General features: G+C 39.4%; 5 protein-coding genes across 5 annotated transcripts; 1 reads left to right on the forward strand and 4 right to left on the reverse strand.

The window, feature by feature from the left end:
* LOC148923488 (acid phosphatase 1-like) lies at positions 1–1,405 on the reverse strand. Its single transcript, XM_089060526.1, has 3 exons — positions 995–1,405; positions 441–650; positions 1–360 (listed from the first exon to the last, which is right to left on the reverse strand). Exons 1-3 carry the CDS (start codon positions 1,390–1,392, stop codon positions 183–185), a joined length of 786 nt encoding a protein of 261 aa, XP_088916652.1. The 5' UTR covers positions 1,393–1,405; the 3' UTR covers positions 1–182.
* A 1,669-nt stretch (positions 1,406–3,074) lies between these two features.
* Positions 3,075–6,877, reverse strand: LOC125203987 (receptor-like protein 6). The gene has a single exon (XM_048102524.2). It carries the CDS (start codon positions 6,337–6,339, stop codon positions 3,205–3,207), a length of 3,135 nt encoding a protein of 1,044 aa, XP_047958481.2. The 5' UTR covers positions 6,340–6,877; the 3' UTR covers positions 3,075–3,204.
* Positions 6,878–7,013: 136 nt separating this feature from the next.
* LOC125203774 (uncharacterized) lies at positions 7,014–11,432 on the reverse strand. The gene is made up of 15 exons (XM_048102216.2): positions 10,727–11,432; positions 10,569–10,624; positions 10,009–10,067; positions 9,827–9,883; positions 9,548–9,631; positions 9,298–9,405; positions 9,033–9,095; positions 8,853–8,933; positions 8,617–8,682; positions 8,350–8,505; positions 8,122–8,202; positions 7,963–8,001; positions 7,775–7,857; positions 7,520–7,592; positions 7,014–7,280 (listed from the first exon to the last, which is right to left on the reverse strand). Exons 1-15 carry the CDS (start codon positions 11,335–11,337, stop codon positions 7,104–7,106), a joined length of 1,794 nt encoding a protein of 597 aa, XP_047958173.1. The 5' UTR covers positions 11,338–11,432; the 3' UTR covers positions 7,014–7,103.
* A 1,712-nt stretch (positions 11,433–13,144) lies between these two features.
* LOC125203865 (uncharacterized) lies at positions 13,145–17,257 on the forward strand. The gene is made up of 8 exons (XM_048102368.2): positions 13,145–13,374; positions 13,646–13,955; positions 14,057–14,310; positions 14,401–14,589; positions 14,671–14,831; positions 14,917–15,057; positions 15,151–15,288; positions 15,410–17,257. The coding sequence occupies exons 1-8, from the start codon at positions 13,185–13,187 to the stop codon at positions 15,464–15,466; spliced, it is 1,440 nt and encodes a 479-aa protein (XP_047958325.1). The 5' UTR covers positions 13,145–13,184; the 3' UTR covers positions 15,467–17,257.
* On the reverse strand, positions 15,564–17,288 carry LOC125203866 (GDSL esterase/lipase APG-like). Its single transcript, XM_048102369.2, has 5 exons — positions 17,022–17,288; positions 16,674–16,804; positions 16,348–16,581; positions 16,019–16,274; positions 15,564–15,947 (listed from the first exon to the last, which is right to left on the reverse strand). The coding sequence occupies exons 1-5, from the start codon at positions 17,248–17,250 to the stop codon at positions 15,754–15,756; spliced, it is 1,044 nt and encodes a 347-aa protein (XP_047958326.2). The 5' UTR covers positions 17,251–17,288; the 3' UTR covers positions 15,564–15,753.
* Between the last annotated feature and the right edge of the window lie 819 nt (positions 17,289–18,107).

Consider the following 18,107-nt stretch of genomic DNA (forward strand, 5'->3'; position numbering starts at 1 on the left):
TGATTTGTGTCCTTTCAAAATCGAACACAATTATCCAATCTTATTCATAATAAGGAAAACAATACAACAACAAAGTGAGCTTACACTGAACCAAACGAAAGGCATATAATACCAAACTTATTCTCACATGAAACTAAAACCCCACAAAATTGCAAGAATTAATCAGACTAATTGCTAATTAATCAAGCAATGTAGTACATTGGATCTGGCACTTTGAATGTACGGCTTCCAACATTTGTACCAATCAAATCACTCCATTGATCTCCCACATTTCCCACAATTCTATAACCTTGCTTCACTAAATCAGTCCTCTTATCAGATTTGTACTGCACAGCCGATTTCCCATGCTGATCATCTCCCCTAAATTCAAAGTTAAAGAAAAAAATTAGTACTATTAATAAATCAAGATTAATTTTGGTATAATGTTTGATGTTTCATACTTGAGGATGAGTTTCTCCCATTTGTCATAGCCAACTTCATGTAAATTGGCGATCCTTACGTTTGTGAATTTCGCAGCTGTTCCTGATAAGAAAACTGTCTTAAACCCAAGAGATTGGACCTTGAGGTAGAGGTTTCTGATGGCCGGGACCGCGGGCGCCTTCCCTTCCGCAACCCACTCGTTGAACTTCGTGTCGTTGTATGCTATTGCCCTGCGTGTCGGGAATTAAACAATTAAGGGCTCGTTTGGTAGCGTTGCTAAGATAAAATTAAACCAATATAAATTCGAGATGAAAAAAATTGTTGTTGTTCAGTGGATGAGATTAAATTCAAAATATAAAATATTGTTTGACCGAGATTAAAAAATATTGACTTATTTTTCCTACCAAACGCACCCTTAAATAGAATTGGAACACTATAGTCTAGTGTTAACACTATAGAAGTGTTGAATCTCTAATTTTAGTATATACTTAATTTAGACAATGTGTGTTATGTTTTCAGTAGTCGATATCAGTAGGGTCAGGGGTTTGAATCAACACGAACAGTTAAAAAATACCCGAATTGGACATCCGAGCGAGCATAGTATGGCATGTTGGAGAGGGTAGTTTCGTCAATATCAAAGACCCATACGTCCTTGCCGTCGGCGGCGGGCTTGACGGTTTTGGAGTACTCGATGGCGGCGTCGGCCACGGCTTCGCAGTCGAGGCGGTACTGCTGGCCGAGCATGTAGTGGCCGACGTAGCTCTCGCACGACTGCGGCACCAACGTCCACCCTTGGAGGTTGTTGGTCTCCACCGCCAGCCGCCAGCTCAGGCAGTTCACCCCCTTGATGCGGTGGCCGCCGGAGCCGGAGAGGGGGCGGAGCTGGAGGATTGGATTTGCAACGCCGTCGTATTGTGCATGGGAAGTTAGGAATAGAGTTGCTAGAGCAAAGAGGAAGATTTGAGACCCCATATTTTGTTTGGATGTTTTTTTTTTATGTTGTTTGGGATTGTTTAAATAGTTGTAGGTTTGTTACTTTACCCTTTCTTTTGCAAATAATTACATTTTTGGGAGTCTAATAATTGTAGGTAGTTAGCACGGATTTTAATGCGGATTTTAATGCGTAATTGGTAAAGTAAGAGAGAAAAGAAAAAATATGGTAGAAGTAGTGTTAAGGTTAGTAGGAGTATTTGTTTAAAACTTCTTATATTTAGAATTAGTCTAATTTTGGTCGATGACCCAAAATGGTAAAATTAGTCTATTTTTGTGGATGGAGGTAGTGTTTTAAATAAATTTATCTCTAATAAGGTGAATCAATTTCCAATAATACTCTCTTCGTTCATGATTTAAAGTCGCGCTTTGATTTGATCCGGGGACTAAGAAGGAAAGTGAGACTTGGGTAGAAAAAGTTAGTGAGACTTGGATAGAAGTTAGTGAAACTACGTGAGTAGAAAAGTTTGTGAAACGAGGGTTTCACTTTTAAAGAATGAAGACCACGTTTGATATCACTGTATAATTGAAGGATAAATTTATACCCGAATCGGAAAAAAGTGAGATATTTATTGGTGGACGAAGTGACGAAATAATAAGTTTGTTATAAAAAATATTTTACTCTTTATTTTGGCATTATAATACACTATAACGTTGCATCAATAGGAATCAATATTTTACACATGCTTAATTCTAAAACTGACGGTTTCTGAAATGGTCACGGGTGCCCTGTAATAATTTTAATGTCGTACTACTATATCTGCAAATATAATAAGATAACGTGGTCCAGCTAGACTAGAGTGAATAAATAAATCTGATAAAATCGGTCCCACCGATTTACCGAGCATCCTCCAAAGGTTAAAAAAAATCACTTTTATTTTTCATCCATGTCATTTTTCAACGAGAACATCACAATCAACCGCATCCCAAATGCAGATACACACATATTTTCTTTATAAAAAATAATAATAAAATGTTAATTTTATTTTATACTCCCCTCATTTCATATAATTTGTCTCACTTCCTTCTTCGCATTCGTTTTGCAAAACTAATAATGAATAGTTAAAGTGGAGAGAAACTAAAGTAAAAGAGAGAATAATATAGAGAATAATCTTAGCTACATTATTTTTTCTCTTATTTTACTTTCTCTCAACTATATCTATTTATTATTATTATTTTTGTAAAACAAGTGTGACAAAGGAAGTGATTTTTCTTTCTTTCAACTTTATTTATTTATTACTATTATTTTTGCAAAACAAGTGCGAAAAAAGAAGTGAAACAAATTATCTAGAACGGAGGAAGTATAAAATGTTATCAAACAACATTTTTATTTGTGGCTGTTAGCACAGCAAGGGATCCAAATCCATGACAGTATGGCTAGTCTAACAATTGAACCAGAAAATTATTGACCACAATTATTATCGACAGAATATATCAACAAATATCCAGAAACTTAAAAATATAAAAATTTTAATAAAAAAAGGAATTAGCATATTATTCGTGGGGCAAGGATCCCCTGCTATTATGAACACACATATCAAATATTTTTATAATAAAAAATATTAATATTTTAATATTATAATTTAAAAATTAAATACTGTCATGGGTGGAAGTGGAACAGATCTGTTAATTTATGCTGATTGTAAATAACAGAAATGCACCGATAGCTTTTTCCACAAAATTTTAGCAGCGGATATTTCCGCTGATAAATGATAAATCAACATTAGCAGCAAAAATAGTTAGGCAATACAATGAGTAAAAAAGGAAACACCTTTCTGCTTAACTCTACGTTCATCAAAACTCCTTTCTGTCACCATTTTCCAGTTGATTCTGATTCTGCTGAGGTAGCACCAAAACAGCAAATCTAGTAAGATGCTTGTTGTAGTAGTTTCTCCATTTCTTGCACATTAAAAGTGGTGCAACAATGATCCCCACTCCAACAACAAATCCCAATGCTGCACTCACATACATCCCTTTATAAAAAACATCATCCTCTTCCTCTCCTTGCACTTCTCCCGGTTGCGAAGCTCCCTCATCGCTGCAATTTCTATCGAGAGGGAAGCCGCATAGCCCCTCGTTCCCCATGTACGAGCTCTCCGTGAACGTGTTAAACTGGTTGCCCTGCGGAATCCTCCCGACAAGATGATTGTAAGACAAGTTGAGAACACCGAGGGATTTAAGATCAGCCAACTGGCCCGGGATCTCCCCAACGAGAGCGTTGAATGACAAGTCGAAGGACTGCAGCTTCGCTGCGTTTGCTAGTGATGGAGGGATGTGACCGGAGAAGGCGTTGTGGGAGAAGTTGAGAATGTACAGAGAGTTTAATGATCCAATTGTTGGAGGTATGGCTCCTTGTAGATTGTTGTCTGAGAAATCTATTGAGGTGAATATTGTCTGAATCTTTTCCAGCTCATACATCTGATTCTTCATCGTAACCGTCACCGAGTCTTGATAGTAGACGCCAAGAACCGTCTCCATAGTAAAATGCAAGTGATCAGGCTGTTTCTGCTGCTGTTGTTGTTGTGAGGCATCAATCAGTGCTTGTAGCGTTTCGAACATTTCTGCAGGTATTACGCCGCTTATGTTGTTAGAAGCAATGTTGAAAATTTGAAGGTTTCGCCACAAAGATTTGGTATCTCCCAAACAGGTCATGTCTCCATGGAACATGTTGGAGCGAAGGGCGAGGACTCGGAGGCTGGACAAGGCGTTGATCCAGCAAGGGAGCGTGTCGTTGAACGCGTTGCTGGTGAGATCCAACACCTTGAGCTCACTGCATCTGTTCAAGGAATTAGGCACCTTCCCTTCTAGAACATTCCTGCTGAGATCAAGAGTTTCCAAGCTGCAATTAACCGGGAACGCATCCGGTATCGCTCCATCAAGGTTGTTTCTTCTCAGATTCAATACTTCAAGAGTGTTGTTTACCAAACAGGAAGGGATTCCTCCATGGAAGCTGTTGTTTGAAAGGTCCAGCACACGAAGTCTGGTGGCGCTGCAGAAGGATCGCGGGATCTCTCCAGCGATCTGATTGTCTGCAGCAGAGAAGAACATGGCGCGATAGAGGGGGTCCCCGACGTCCGGGGAGATGGAGGAGAAGTTGTTGCTAGAGAAATCCAAAACCACAGCTGCTGAAAAGGGAGAGGGGATCATGCCAACGAGCATGTTGGAATGGACGTTAATGTAGTCCAGCGCTCGAAGATCATAAGGCTCTTGAAAACGACTGAACCGGTTGTGGGAGATGTTCAAGAAACGGAGGTTACCTTCCCACATCCAGCTAGGAATCTCCCCTTCTATCACATTGTTTGAGAGATCAAGCATCATCAGAGATGATTGGTTTTTCAAACTAGGAACCTTCTGCAGATTGCAATTGGCCAGCTTTAGAGTCCCTAACCGCGGATACAGTTTCGAGTAAACTATTTCTTCTTCAACATGAACTGACAGTTTGTTGAGGGAAAGGTCTAAGCTGGCGAGATTTGTCAGCTTGCTGAAATCTGTGAGGTGTATGGAGCCACTGAAATTGTTGGAGGTCAGGATTAAGGAGGAGAGATTCTTGAGTTCGAACAAGATTCGTGGTATGGAGCCTTGTAGATTGTTGAGGCTCATGTCAAGAACTTCTAAAGGAGATGAAGTGTTGCTTGATGAGGGTTTGATGGAGCCAGAAAAGCTGTTGTTGGAGAGATGTAATGATTTGAGCAGTGGTAAAGCAAACAAAGATGGTGGGATTTCACCTTGTAATGAATTCTCACCCAAATGAAGAAACTCAAGATTCTCAAGGCCTTTCCAAGAAGAATCAGAAACTTCTCCTTCTAATCTGTTGCTATAAAGATTCAACACATTAAGATTCTTCAAGAAAGCAAAGGAAGGGACAGAGCCAGAAAACTGGTTTTGGGAGAGGTCTAAATAGACAAGCAAAATAAGGTTTTTGATTGTACTAGGAATCAGCCCTGAGAAATTGCAGTTTCTAACATCAAGATTTGACATCATTCTAAGATTCCCTATAGATTCTGGTAAATTCCCTGAGAATCTAGTGTAACTAAGCATCAAGTTCTCAAGAGATCCATTGACAGGAAACTCAGGCAACGAGCCCTCAAGATCGCGGTTGTTACTCAAGTCGACTGTCTGCAGAGTCTTGATCCGGAAAAGTTTTGCAGGAACAACACCGGATAAGTCACATGAGCTTAGAATGAGCATTTTCAGATTGGGGAAATCAGCAAGAAAGCCAGGGAAGGGAGAGGAGAATGCGTTTCCATCAAGACGAATAACGGAGAGGTGTTGCAGTTTTAGCAAGGAGGAATCAAGAGGGCCTGTGAGGAAGCAACCAGACATGCTCAATACAGTCAAATTTGACATAGATGATGATATAGCACTGCCCCATTCATTGCCATTAGCTGAGACATTCACTCCATCAAGATGGAGTTCTTTTAAGCTAGAGAAGGCGTGGATCAGTGTATGCAGATTAGGGAGGTTAAGCGATGAGTAGTAGTCGACCGACAGATCAAGAACAACTAGCCTTGTTAAGTTTGATAAATCAGATGGAATCTGGCCTGAAAAGCCACAACGGCTTAGATTGAGATACCTTAACTCTGTGAGCTGTCCGAATCCGGATAGGAACTCGGGGAGGGAAAAGGTGTTTTGAGCTAAACTCAAACTCTGGAGGTGTGTGAGGCTGAAAAGAGTGCTGATCCCATCGGAGATCGACTCTCCACTGAGATCAAGGCCGGAGACGCTTCCCTGGCTGCTGCATTCCACTCCAGGCCATTGACAGAGATCGACAGATTCGTTCCAATGCACCAGCTTAGTTGAGGTGGAGGATTCATATGTGAGGCCGTTTTTTAACTCAAGCAGAAGCTCTCTCTCAGACTGTCCTGAAACAAAGGAAAGATCAATAGCAAGATTTGAGAATAAGAGAGACAATAGGATCAATGCAAACATATTGTATTCTATGAAATAATGAGTTCAAAAATCATGTTCTGATGAGAACCTTATCTGGACCAAAATCTCGAGATCCACAGATGGTGTCCTGAGCATGCTACCTAACATCGTATTTTTAAATGTGTGAAAACAAAGATTGTTGGAAATTTGCATGTAATTATCCAATATAATATGGAAAAAGTTGATGTTTAGTAGCACGCCAATGTGATCACTAATATAACAACCAGAAAAAGAAGTCTCACAAAATGTTATTCTATTGGATCCTTTTGCTAAGTGTCGTTAAGAGAAATATAATATCTGACCCTTATAAACTCGTGGAATAAATATTTATATCACATAGTAGGTGTGATGAGTAAATTAGTCGTTTATTAATACTCCCTCTGTCCACGAATATGCGTCTACTTTTTTCTTCTAGCACAAGTTTTAAGAAATGTGAGACATACTTGCTATTTATAGTAAAGTGGAATGAGACTTCTATGAGCGGACAGATCACAAGAAACGTGTCAGCATCGTACATCTCCGTCGACTAGTGCGTTTAGCTAAGTCGACCCCATTCACTCCCCTCTCCTAAGATAACCATCCGAAACATAATTGTAGTGATAGAACCGAAATGGGGTCGACTTAGACGAACACACTGGTCAACGGAGATGTATGATGTTGATACGCTTGTCAAATGTTGAGATGCCACGTGCATTTTCGAATGTCTGGAAATTGCAGTGCATATATATACACCCTAAATTAACAAAGCAAGCAAATTTCCATCATCAGTTGCTTGTGAAAACAGAGTTAATCATCTCCTTCAAATTATTACATCCCACAATCTCCATGGCCTCTGGCCCTCGATGCACCTCCGACAGCGACTTCACTGCTTGCTTGGGTACGATACACTTCTTATATCCAAGCTTTGCCACCGTGCTCACTCGTTTCTCCAGTTGTGCTACCTGTCATCGTTCCACACAATTTACATCAAACTTATCTTTCTAAGAACTTTTGTATCCACATTAGGATTAAAATCTTAGGAAATTACAAAACAAATCAGTAGAAACAACAAAAGGTAATATGAGAGAGATTAGAGAGTCAACAGACTTTGCCTAGCCACGAAATGCACGTATCTGTGCAGCTATTATCACAGGAAGGAATAATTCAACCAGCTTCAGTGAGACGAATATATTTGACATACCATACGAAGTTCGCCACCAAGACCAACTTCTGCAACGAATGCTATGCCGTGTGGTATGGGGAATTCCAAGAAGCTGAAGGAAGATGATAATATCTAGTCAATTGAATATAATGATTCAAGCAGATATTACCAATCATTTAATCATACTCATCGATGTCATAGATATAGCAATTTGTCCGTTCTTATCACACCATTTATATACAGTAACGACAAAATGGAGAATGACTAAAAATCACTTGTTACTAGAAACCACACCTGCTGCAAATTGCGGCCGCTATTGCTAGATCACCGGCTGTCTCTGTCAGGCTAACTCCACTGACAACATTAAGAAAGATACCCTACGAAGGAAATTGAATGTTAGTGAAAACAATAGAGATCGAAAGAGAATCATTCTGAGCACATAAAAAAGGATTGGGGATGGCAATTAGTGTAAAGTTCATTACATTCTCTTGTAGCTTAAGTCCAGCTTGCTTGATAATAACCTGCACAAGAACTACATAGTGAGAAATGCTATTGTTGACTTGTTATTTTAGTCAATATCTCAAAACAGTTCAATCACAAAATAGAGCTTGATTCAGAAAGCCGAAAAATGCAAAACTCACTGAAATAATCATGTCAGCCCTGCTACCTTGAACACCATTTACATGCCGCACAACTGAAGAGCTGCCGGCTACACATAATGCCTACATGAAAATAATGGCATAATCTGCATTGGCAATTCACTGCTTATATCGACAGTCCACTTCCAGTCGGATATACAAAAATTTTGTAAAATCTAGATAGAATCCTAGATTAACTATGCAACATGTGAGACTGAAAAGAAACATTGCCTGGACTTCGATGAGGAATGCTCGAGACCCATCCATAATCACGGCTACAGCCAAGCCAGCTAAATAGTCTGAATCAGAGTGCGGATCAGCTAAAAACATCTCGCTGGGATTTAAAACTCCTTGCAGGCCTGACTGTGACATTTTGAAAACTCCAAGCTGAAATAAAATCACAATTTGATAAATTAATCAAGTTTTAGAAGAGACAGAATATAGGAGTTGAAGGGCTGTCAAATGATGAGTTGTGACATATAAAAAGCAATACAGTACCTCTTCAGTGGAGCCAAACCGATTCTTCACTGATCGAAGTAACCGATGTGATGAAAATTTCTCCCCCTGGAAATATCCATCAGTAGCGTCATTACTAATTAAAGAATGCACACTTTCCTAAGTTTCAATATCATTCTCCTGATCTCATCTAACAATTCAGAACATCATTATTGATATGATTCATTAAAAGTATGTATACTAATAAGAGAATAAGGTAGATTTGTCGAGGTACCAACTTCCAAATATAAAACTACATCCACGATGTGCTCCAGCACGCGAGGTCCAGCTATATCTCCGGTTTTGGTGACATGACCAATCTACATTCAGGAAGAAAAATAACATCACAATCCCTAGAAGTGTCTATCATTACAAAATTAAATGTTATGCAATAAAGTTCAAAGAGTATTTAAATCTACCAAAAGCACGGGGATGTTTGTCTTCTTAGCAAACCTTTGTAAGGCTGAAGTGCACTCTTTGACCTGTCATATGTCAAACTCAATTATATAATAGTTTTTCATATTAATAAGCATGTGAAGTGTCATGAAACAAAACAAACTTCTAATACTCGATTTATATTATAATTCCAGGATATTACCAGCTAGAACAGAGTACAAAATGGTTACAATCTACAACTTATCATATAATCATTTTGATGATAAAAGAAAGAAGAAAAATTAGAACCTGTACGTCGCCTCCAGAGCTTCCTGTCACTCCTGTTAAATATACTGTCTGAATAGAATCAATAACTAAAGCCTTTGGAGAAAGACGCTGAGCCTGTTCTAGAATATCCTGTTAAAGAAGGCAGCACAAACTGAACAATAAGACAAGATGAACTAATGGTATTTGAGATATGTGTTTTGTAACATCAAATACTAGTAATATGTAACACCACAGGTCATAGTTATGAATGAAGCAAGTCCAAAAGATTTACTTCGATGTCGGTACTTGAATGCAAAAAAAGCTCTTCAGTCTCAATACAAAGACGGTCAGCTCTATTCCCAATTTGCTCAACACTCTGCAACCAAAAAGAGTCTGTGTTAATGCTCACTATTTCGCATGCCGATGCTCGTTTAGGGTTTAGGATTAAGGTGCAGTGACAAAATCAGAGCTCGGCAAAAAGAATGAGAGATTGACAGCATATCCCAAATCTCTGTAACAAAGCAAAACTAATTTTCAAGGTTCTTGAAGCAAACTATCCGAGAAGGCACACCTCTTCCCCGGATACATATAAAACTCGGCCAATCCCTTCTGCTATCAAAGCAGCAACCTTCAATTGAAAAAATAAAATATGAGATCAAGACTCTATTGCAGTATTATAAGCTAAATAGATTTCCTTAAATGGTAGTATTATTATAAGAGGGAATATGTAACACCAACAAACACCAGTTCTACCTGTAACAATAGTGTGCTTTTACCAACACCAGGATCTCCACCTACTAATACTAGCGAACCTGTAGGGAAAAACCACCAACATGCACAATGCTAAAAAAGTAGAAAAAATAAAAACGACAAGCCCGGAAAAAAATATACAGCGTGTGAAAGATCATCCAAATTTTCACAGGTCAATATTTTACTCCGACTCGAATTGAAGCAGTTTCCTTTTAGTGACGTTCCACTCAAATCGAAGCATTTCCTAAAATGGAAACACTACTCTCTCTACTGTATTTTCTCTCATACTTTAGTCTCTCCTCTTAACTCACGAAACAACACTACATAAAATCTCATGTCCAACACGTACTTAGAGTGGGACGGAGGTAGTACAATACAATATAAGATCATATCTTTTAACTGATCTAATCAGTTAAATCAGTCATTAATCCACCCTCTTGTCTTATCCAAGTAAACCAATTTAGAAGCAATTTCAACTTATGATTTCCCAGAAAACTGCATAAATAAAAGTAGAGCTTGTATGCATTACGAAGAAAGACTCGTGCGAACAAAGAAGGGATAACCTGGGACTAAACCTCCACCAAGCACCCTCTCCACTTCATCACCAAACTCACCATTTCTGCACAAAAACAGGACACGTCTCTAAAAAATCCCCAAATACTAATAAACAACCATTATATACAACATTCATATATCTCTCAGTCATCTCATATTTACTCACAGAGGAATTCGCCAATTCGAACTGTCAACCCGTCCATAAACATCAGTCAACTTAACAGGGCACGACCGCACGGCATTATCCGACACCCTCATCCCGGTCACCTTCTGGCCCGCGCTCTCGGTCGCAAACCGCTTCATTGTGCCGACTTCCCCGCACTGCTTGCACGTGCCCCACCACTGCCCATCCGAGTACCCGCAGCTCGAGCAGACATGAACGCTCCGGCTCTTCTTCTTCTTAATGCTGCTCCTAGCACTACTGCTGCTTCCTATCACGTCTCCGTACACTCTGCTCCCGACTTCCGAAATTGGATTAGCTTCAGCCTTTGCGCCGCCGGATTCGGGCTCTATGGCGCCGTGACGGCCGGTGGCGGGGTCGTAGACAGTCTGAACGGAGGGAGATTGTTGAGGAGATGAGTCGGCGGGAGGTTTGGGGAGGGCGGACCAGCCGTATGTGTTGGGTTCATCGGCAGCGGCGGTGGATGGAAATTGACGTTGGGGAGTGGAGTGGATTTTTTTGGGGAACTGGGGGTAATTACGGCTTTGGACTGAGAGGAATCGGAGGTTTCTGTAGAGGTGGAGTGATCGGAGTGTAAGCATGTCGAGAGCTTGCATTAGTTCAGTAGAAATTACAGTAATCAGTAAAGGTTGAATTTGGGGATTAGGGTTTATAGGGATAATGCCCGGGAAAATTCGAAACTAGAAGTAATTTATACCAACAATCGAGAAAAAGTTCCTCCCATCAAGATTCTATTTTTATTTATATTACCATTACCCAAACTATATAAAAGAAGAGGGCAATAATTTATTTATTTCCCCCTTTTTATTAGTATAACTTAAAAGTTTTATGGGATCATCGTTATTCTTTAACTATAAACACAATTAGTTAGTTATAAAAATAAAATGATACAAATAGTAACATTATAAAAGTGAAACCTTACTTTACATGAGAACTTCTTGAAACTCTATGCTAAAAATGTGACATAAAACAAATATCTGATGGCAATGTCTTGGTTAAATAAATTTGAAGGTGGTTGAGAAAGTGGAGCTCCAACAAAGGCTTGCTAAATCTGGTTTAGCAACTCGGAGGAAAAGGCTTGCATAGGCACGTAGAGAAGGCTCTGTTGGCTGAGAGCATCCACAATGGATGCCTGATCTCACGCCCGATCGGCCGAGATCGGGCTCGGGCATGATCGGGCATCCATTGCAAGTCTCGGACATGCCTGAGGACGACAGAGAGTTCGGTCGCGCCCCATCTCTCGCCCGATCCATCGGGCGTGAGATCGGGCGCCCATTGCAGGCTATGCCCGAGCCCGAGCCCGATCATTTTCAATTTTTTTTTTAAAAATTATTTAAACCCTAATTAAACCACTACAAATACTCCATTTTTCTTCACTTTTCACACACCAAATCTTTCACTTTCTCTTCTCTATTTTTAATTTAGTATTTTAGTTTTAATGTAGTTTTTTTTTAGATAAGTATGATGCAGTTTCACTTTTAAATTAAGTAATGTTGTTGTTTTTTTTTTTGGCATTTGTGGTGTTTAATATAATATATTTTGATATTTTAGTTTAATTAAAAATAAAATTTAAAAACAATGATTTAAAATTGAAATGAAAAGTAGATAAGAGATAGGGCATCCACTAGGGCTCCACAATTGTAGAAAAATAGGGCATGTTGATATTGCAACCTCTCACTAGGACTTTCACTAGGGCATCCATTGTGGATGTTCTGAGAGCTCTCGAATAATGAGTGGTGATAGTTCTCAAGTATGTTCAGAAGCTTCAACACTATAACTGGTTACGAAGTTTCCCCGTCGTCAGGGGGTTTCAGCCTGGTCAGGAAACTCAGAGTGGTGCAAAATCTGGACTAGTGAAATATGCTAGGCATTGAGCCATTGAGGGATTTTTGTCCTAGATCAGTAGTATCTTTTGATGCATTCTGATTACTTCATACTACTATTTAGTTTTTTCTTACTTGTAGTTGAGTGATTCACAAATTGTTAAGAATCTGAAGGTGTTTGAAATCAAAACAGGTAGAACTTGGAATTATTTTGTAGAAATTCATTTGCTTCATTAATATCTCTATATTGGTAACCATACATAAACTAATCAACTAAAACTCTAAAACTGCATTATTATCCCTAATTCAAAAGGTTACCCACTAATAATTTGATATATTATTTTTAGTATATTTTATATTTAAAAAAATATGATAATATCAAGTCGTATAAACACTATTCCAGTACTCATTAAAATGTAGTATAAAGATGAATGTATAGTTATATCCAGTTAAAAAGTATAGAAACCGTGAGATAGATCGCGAAAAGACAATCTTACCCTCGCTAGGCAGCTCTGCTTAAATCAGTTATAGCTCATAACTAACGCTCTCCCTCCATTTTCAAATTCAGTTCAACTCCTCTCTCTCTTCTCTCAATCTCTCTCTCTTTCCAAAGCAAGAAAATGGCGGCGAACGAAACGACGCTAAGAACCTCACTCTACGTGGGCGATCTACACCCCGATGTTGTCGAGAAAGATCTCACCGACAAATTCTCACGCGTCGCTCCGCTGCTTTCCGTCCATCTCTGCCGCCACAAGCCCTCCGGCAGATCCCTCTGCTACGCTTACGTCAATTTCTGGCTTCCTTGCCACGGTACATTTCTATCCCCCCACCAATTGCGTTTTCTTAAGAATTTCCATCTCTTCTGATTCAGTGGTTTCTAATTTGATCATGCCCTTGATTGCGTTTTAATTTTACCGCCATAATCAACTGATATTTTATCACTTCCTGTAGTTTTAATGTTAAGTGTCGATTATGTGTTTGTTGAAATGTTTCTAGCTAATTTCCCCCTTTTTTTCATTGAGATGTGATTGAAATTGAATACGCCTAGTTCTGATGAAATTCTTGGGGACTTTTTCTTCAGCTTTCAATGCTCTGAAATGCCTGAATCACACACTGATGAAGGGTAAACCGATTAGGGTCATGTGGAATGAGAGAGACCCTGCTGCGAGAAACAACAACAATGGGAACCTCTTTGTCAAGAATCTTGACAAATCGATCACCAGTCTCTTACTGGAAGAAGTTTTCTCCAAATATGGTTCTGTGGTTTCTTGCAAAGTTGCTAGTGAAAACGGAATCAGTAAGGGTTTCGGGTTCGTTCAGTTCGAGTCAGAGGAATCCGCTGTAGCAGCTCGCACTGCTCTTCATGATTCTTCTCTTGCTGGCAAGAAGCTGTGAGTCTGCTCCTTTTCTGTAACTAAATTCTTGTTTATGTACTTTCTTCACACACACACACACACACAGATAGAGCTATAATATGTGTTTTCTCTGTCAGATATGTCTCCAAATTTCTCAGACAGAGTGAGAGGAATGGCGCAGAGGGATGTTTCAAAAGCCTGTATGTGAAGAATATCGACGAAGATATCACTGAAGATGCCCTCAAAGCTAAATTTTCAGATTATGGGAAGGTCGTGAATGGTGTCATAATGAAGGATGAGAAGGGGAAATCAAAAGGATTTGGTTTTATCAACTTTGATTCGCATGAAGGGGCTAAAAGAGCCATGGTGTTTCTCAATGGAGAAAAGCTAGGTAACAATATTCAAATATCTTCACAAATTGTGTTCCATTAGTCATTTTACTTCCATGTTGAACTAAGTGTCACACATTTCCCTGGTTTAGGATCGAAGAATATCACCGTTGCTAGAGCTATGAAGAATTTTGAACTTAGAAAGAATTTTAGACAAATGTCTGGATCTAACTGCACTGATCACAGTAGAGAGTCAATGGCTTCACCTGTATCTGTCATGAATCTCAGTAGGCATGTTCGTGTAAAAGATTTGATCCGTGATTATGGAGCAGTAAACTCGGGTATGCTTTCTACTATGATTTGAGGTAAAGTTTTAGTCACTTGATTCTTCGGACTTAGTTTGGCTCTCGTCTTGTTTTCAGCTGGACATCAAGGGCAAGAAGCGAGCAGGTTGCATAAGCCTTTCAAGCCAGTCCTGGACTATACTTACTTCAAATGTCCAGCTCTATTCAAGCAACCGAGCACACCGTTGCCTTCCACTGTGTACCAATACTTTACTAGTAGTCATTGCAAAGGCGCCTTTGTAAGAACTTTTTCAACTGTTTATTTCAGGATGTAATTTCTTGAAGAGTAGTTAACTAGTATATCATCTCTTGTGATGTGCACAGCCCACGGCAATTGCTTCTGTGAGTGGATGTGTGCAAGAAGGGTACGTGGAGATGCTGAATGCCCCAAAACTGCTATCCCCTATGAAGATCAGTGGCAATGGTGATGGGAAGGAACACTTTGCCAACAAGTCTCTGAATTTTGTAAGAGATTTAACACTGTCAAATTTTCTGACCTAAGTCTAGAAAATAACTCTTGATGACTAGTTAGTTATACATCTCTTGTGATGAATACAGCCTCAGGTAGTTGCTGCTGTGAATGGATCTTGGTGTGAAGGGCATTTGGAGGTGCCAAAGGCTACAAAACTATCGTCTCCAGTGAAACTCGGTAGCAATGGTAAAGAAAAGGATCTGTCTTCCAGCAGTTCGCTTCAGGTTCGTGATGACTAATATTACCTATTTTACTGTTTTTGTTACTATTAAAGATAGTGAATTTAGCAAAGAATTCAACTTAATCTTTCCATTTTGGATAACTGAACACTGCCTTGTCTTTCAGAAGCCAGGACCCCCTAGCCCGAAGGTCTCAACCACTATGGAAGCGAACGCACAGTGAGGCACTCTGATTCTGAACGCGTGAAATGGGTTTTCGATGCTTTACAATGTCTAGTTGTTGATATCTTAGAACCTCAAACTGATCACATAGAATCATATTTTGTTTAGTGAGATATGATCTGATGCTTCATTACTATCTTGAAACAGAGAAAACTGTCCATTTCAATATTACAATTGATGATTGAGTAGCCTGTGTAAAGACAACATGACAGCAAATAATACAACAGAAGCTCACAAACTTTTTCAGTGAAGATGTAAAACACAAGAGAAAAATCGTGTACTATTGTATCAAGCAACAAGAGAGATTCCTTGAATGATTAGACTATCAGCAAGAACTTGGTTTGCAGCTTGAGAGGGATGAACACTATCCCAAAACACAAACTCCGAGGAGTTGCTGCAAGTTCCTGACTTCTGATTGCACAGAACAAACGTCGTCTCCACAGTCCCCGTCCCACAGCAGCCTCTCGTTGCCTCCACGAAGCCTACAGAAGAGAGATCAGAAGATGCAGGGGAAGCACATTGAGTGAGTTTAGTGAGAAAAAGATAGTAGTACCATATTTCTTCGGATTGGCGACAAGGTCGTAGATGGGCCTGTAGATGTCAAAGATGACGAGCCTCAAGCCGGGCAGCTGCTTCTTGAGCTGGGAAGCAGCTGCATTGATCTTCTTGTTGAACTGCTGAGCATCGGTGTTGAAGCTCGATACGCAGCCCTTTTCGTGCTGCCCGAATATGGTTCTTGCTAGAGGGAGGCAGCCTGTTGGTGCCAGTGAAGTAGCTCCAATTTTTCTTGCTCCAAGTCCATACAAGCTCTGTTCCAAATCATCATATAAATGTTGAGATTTTCGATTGAAGATGTGTGAATTAATGTGATGTTGAATTTACCGTGACAAAATTGGAGAAGATGTTGATGAGAATGGAGGAGTATTGATCAACGGTGTAGTGTTTGTTGAGGAAAGGGTTGACGTAGTAGTTTTGCAAGAAGTCGCTGTTGCCGGCGCCGATGAGGTATAACGCTTCTTTGGTGATTGAAGACGCGTTTTTGCTACCGGCTACGCTTGCTAGCTTGCTTTGGTATTCCTTGAAATACTGCAGCTGCTGTGATAGTGGAATCACGTGCTGCAGCAAAACGATGAGACAAAATCGAATATTAGTGACTAAAAGATGTTTTTAGTGGAAATGAAAGATTTTTGAGAGATTTGAATTTTTACGCTTAGTTCGGCCGTGTTGTCGTCGTATCCGGAGCCCGCGGAGGCGAAGTTGGCTCCGAGGAGAAGATTCTTCCCGGACGCCTGTGGGCTCAGGTACGCCGGCGCGTAGTTTGTGAATCCAAGATTCTCAGCTGCGAACGGATATCGTGTTGTGTTTTTAGTTTTCGCGAAAAAAATCATTTTTTCGATGTTTATGACTTATTCTATTTTTAATAAGTGGGCTCTTATTGCAAAACGTCGGACCAAATTAATCAATTTTAAATTACCTCCTCAAATAATTCACTAAAACACGTGCTAAAAGTAAATGAGTCATTATTTCGTGGACAGATAGAGTAGTTTTTAATTTACCTGTGATATCTGTGGCTAATTTGCCATTGCAGAATCTTCCGGTAGGTTCCCGATTGGAGAAATCCTGGCCATAGGGAGGGTGGTCGGCCTTGAATATGGTGTGAATGTAGTCGTTGTTTCCGACATCGACTGTTGAATCTCCGAACGTGATGATAGCCGGAACTAACTGGGAGTTTGCATGGCTGCACAATGCTGCAATGACTAATGTGTATGCTAAAAAGGCTCCCATTTTTTAATTTTCCAAAAATTTATAATTTGAAGTAGTTATGAGTTAGCTGCGGTGGAGAAGATAGAATTTATATGAGTTTGAGTTGATGAGCGTTGGGATCGCCATTAATGAGTGGCTCAAAAGGTAGTTCTACTGCATTCAAGGCGAGTAGAGGAAACAGGGTATATTAATTACATTATTTTTGTTTATTTGTTTACTTTTGGATTACTGGTTTATTTTATCAGGTATTAATAACATAATCTATAATGGTTTCTCATTTATCCATGACGATTCGAAGCATTCTTCTCTTGCCCCACTCAGATACATTTTTTTGTTCACCTAGTTCTCAGAACTCCGTCAAATTTGACAGTGCATAGCAGATTTGAGGCGCTTTTAACTTGAGAGTTTTTCTCATGTTTAAATTATTATTTTTTTTGTTAGTTGACACAATTATGATCATATAAGAAGATGAAATATCTTAAGAGAGAAGTGGTTGGGGAGATATAGAGAGAAAATGCATTAGGTATATGTTGTAATAATGTTTGCATGTGATGAGATTTAATTTTGTTGACGCGGTGTGCATCGGACAACTGTGTGTCTTCACTTATTTTCTACCAAGCAGATATTAAAGCCTCATGAAGTTGACACTCGGACGTAAGTGGATATAGTGTGTGACATAATAAATAAATAGGTAATGAAATATAATGAATTTTGAAGTACACACGATTGGGAAAGTTATGGGTTGATGTAATGATAGTAAATTCTTTTAGGATGAAAATTTGGTATTGTGATGCAAGATATGGCACAAAAGTCAAGTATTGCCAAAGAGTAATGTGGTAATTTTCTGCCCTCTCTCGTGTATGAATAATGAGGTTGAC

The sequence above is a fragment of the Salvia hispanica genome, chromosome 6 (genome assembly GCF_029641045.1).
Source record: "Salvia hispanica isolate PSC_SH4W2 chromosome 6, Shi_PSC_v1, whole genome shotgun sequence".
Lineage (NCBI taxonomy): Eukaryota > Viridiplantae > Streptophyta > Magnoliopsida > Lamiales > Lamiaceae > Salvia > Salvia hispanica.

Excerpts from the sequence above, each read along its gene's own strand:
- LOC125203865 (XM_048102368.2), top strand. The coding sequence starts at position 13,185 with ATGGCGGCGAACGAAACGACGCTAAGAACCTCACTCTACGTGGGCGAT. Across the intron at positions 13,375-13,645 it reads TTTCTGGCTTCCTTGCCACG|CTTTCAATGCTCTGAAATGC; the intron begins GTACATTTCTAT and ends CTTTTTCTTCAG. Across the intron at positions 14,832-14,916 it reads GTCATTGCAAAGGCGCCTTT|CCCACGGCAATTGCTTCTGT; the intron begins GTAAGAACTTTT and ends TGATGTGCACAG.
- LOC125203774 (XM_048102216.2), bottom strand. The coding sequence starts at position 11,337 with ATGCAAGCTCTCGACATGCTTACACTCCGATCACTCCACCTCTACAGA. Across the intron at positions 8,203-8,349 it reads CATTCCTCATCGAAGTCCAG|GCATTATGTGTAGCCGGCAG; the intron begins GCAATGTTTCTT and ends ATTTTCATGTAG. Across the intron at positions 7,858-7,962 it reads GACTTAAGCTACAAGAGAAT|GGTATCTTTCTTAATGTTGT; the intron begins GTAATGAACTTT and ends TTTCCTTCGTAG.
- LOC148923488 (XM_089060526.1), bottom strand. The coding sequence starts at position 1,392 with ATGGGGTCTCAAATCTTCCTCTTTGCTCTAGCAACTCTATTCCTAACT. Across the intron at positions 651-994 it reads CGCTCGGATGTCCAATTCGG|GGCAATAGCATACAACGACA; the intron begins GTATTTTTTAAC and ends CCCGACACGCAG. Across the intron at positions 361-440 it reads TGGGAGAAACTCATCCTCAA|GGGAGATGATCAGCATGGGA; the intron begins GTATGAAACATC and ends CTTTGAATTTAG.
- LOC125203866 (XM_048102369.2), bottom strand. The coding sequence starts at position 17,250 with ATGGGAGCCTTTTTAGCATACACATTAGTCATTGCAGCATTGTGCAGC. Across the intron at positions 16,805-17,021 it reads ATTAGCCACAGATATCACAG|CTGAGAATCTTGGATTCACA; the intron begins GTAAATTAAAAA and ends ATCCGTTCGCAG. Across the intron at positions 15,948-16,018 it reads CGCCAATCCGAAGAAATATG|GCTTCGTGGAGGCAACGAGA; the intron begins GTACTACTATCT and ends TCTCTTCTGTAG.
- LOC125203987 (XM_048102524.2), bottom strand. The coding sequence starts at position 6,339 with ATGTTTGCATTGATCCTATTGTCTCTCTTATTCTCAAATCTTGCTATT.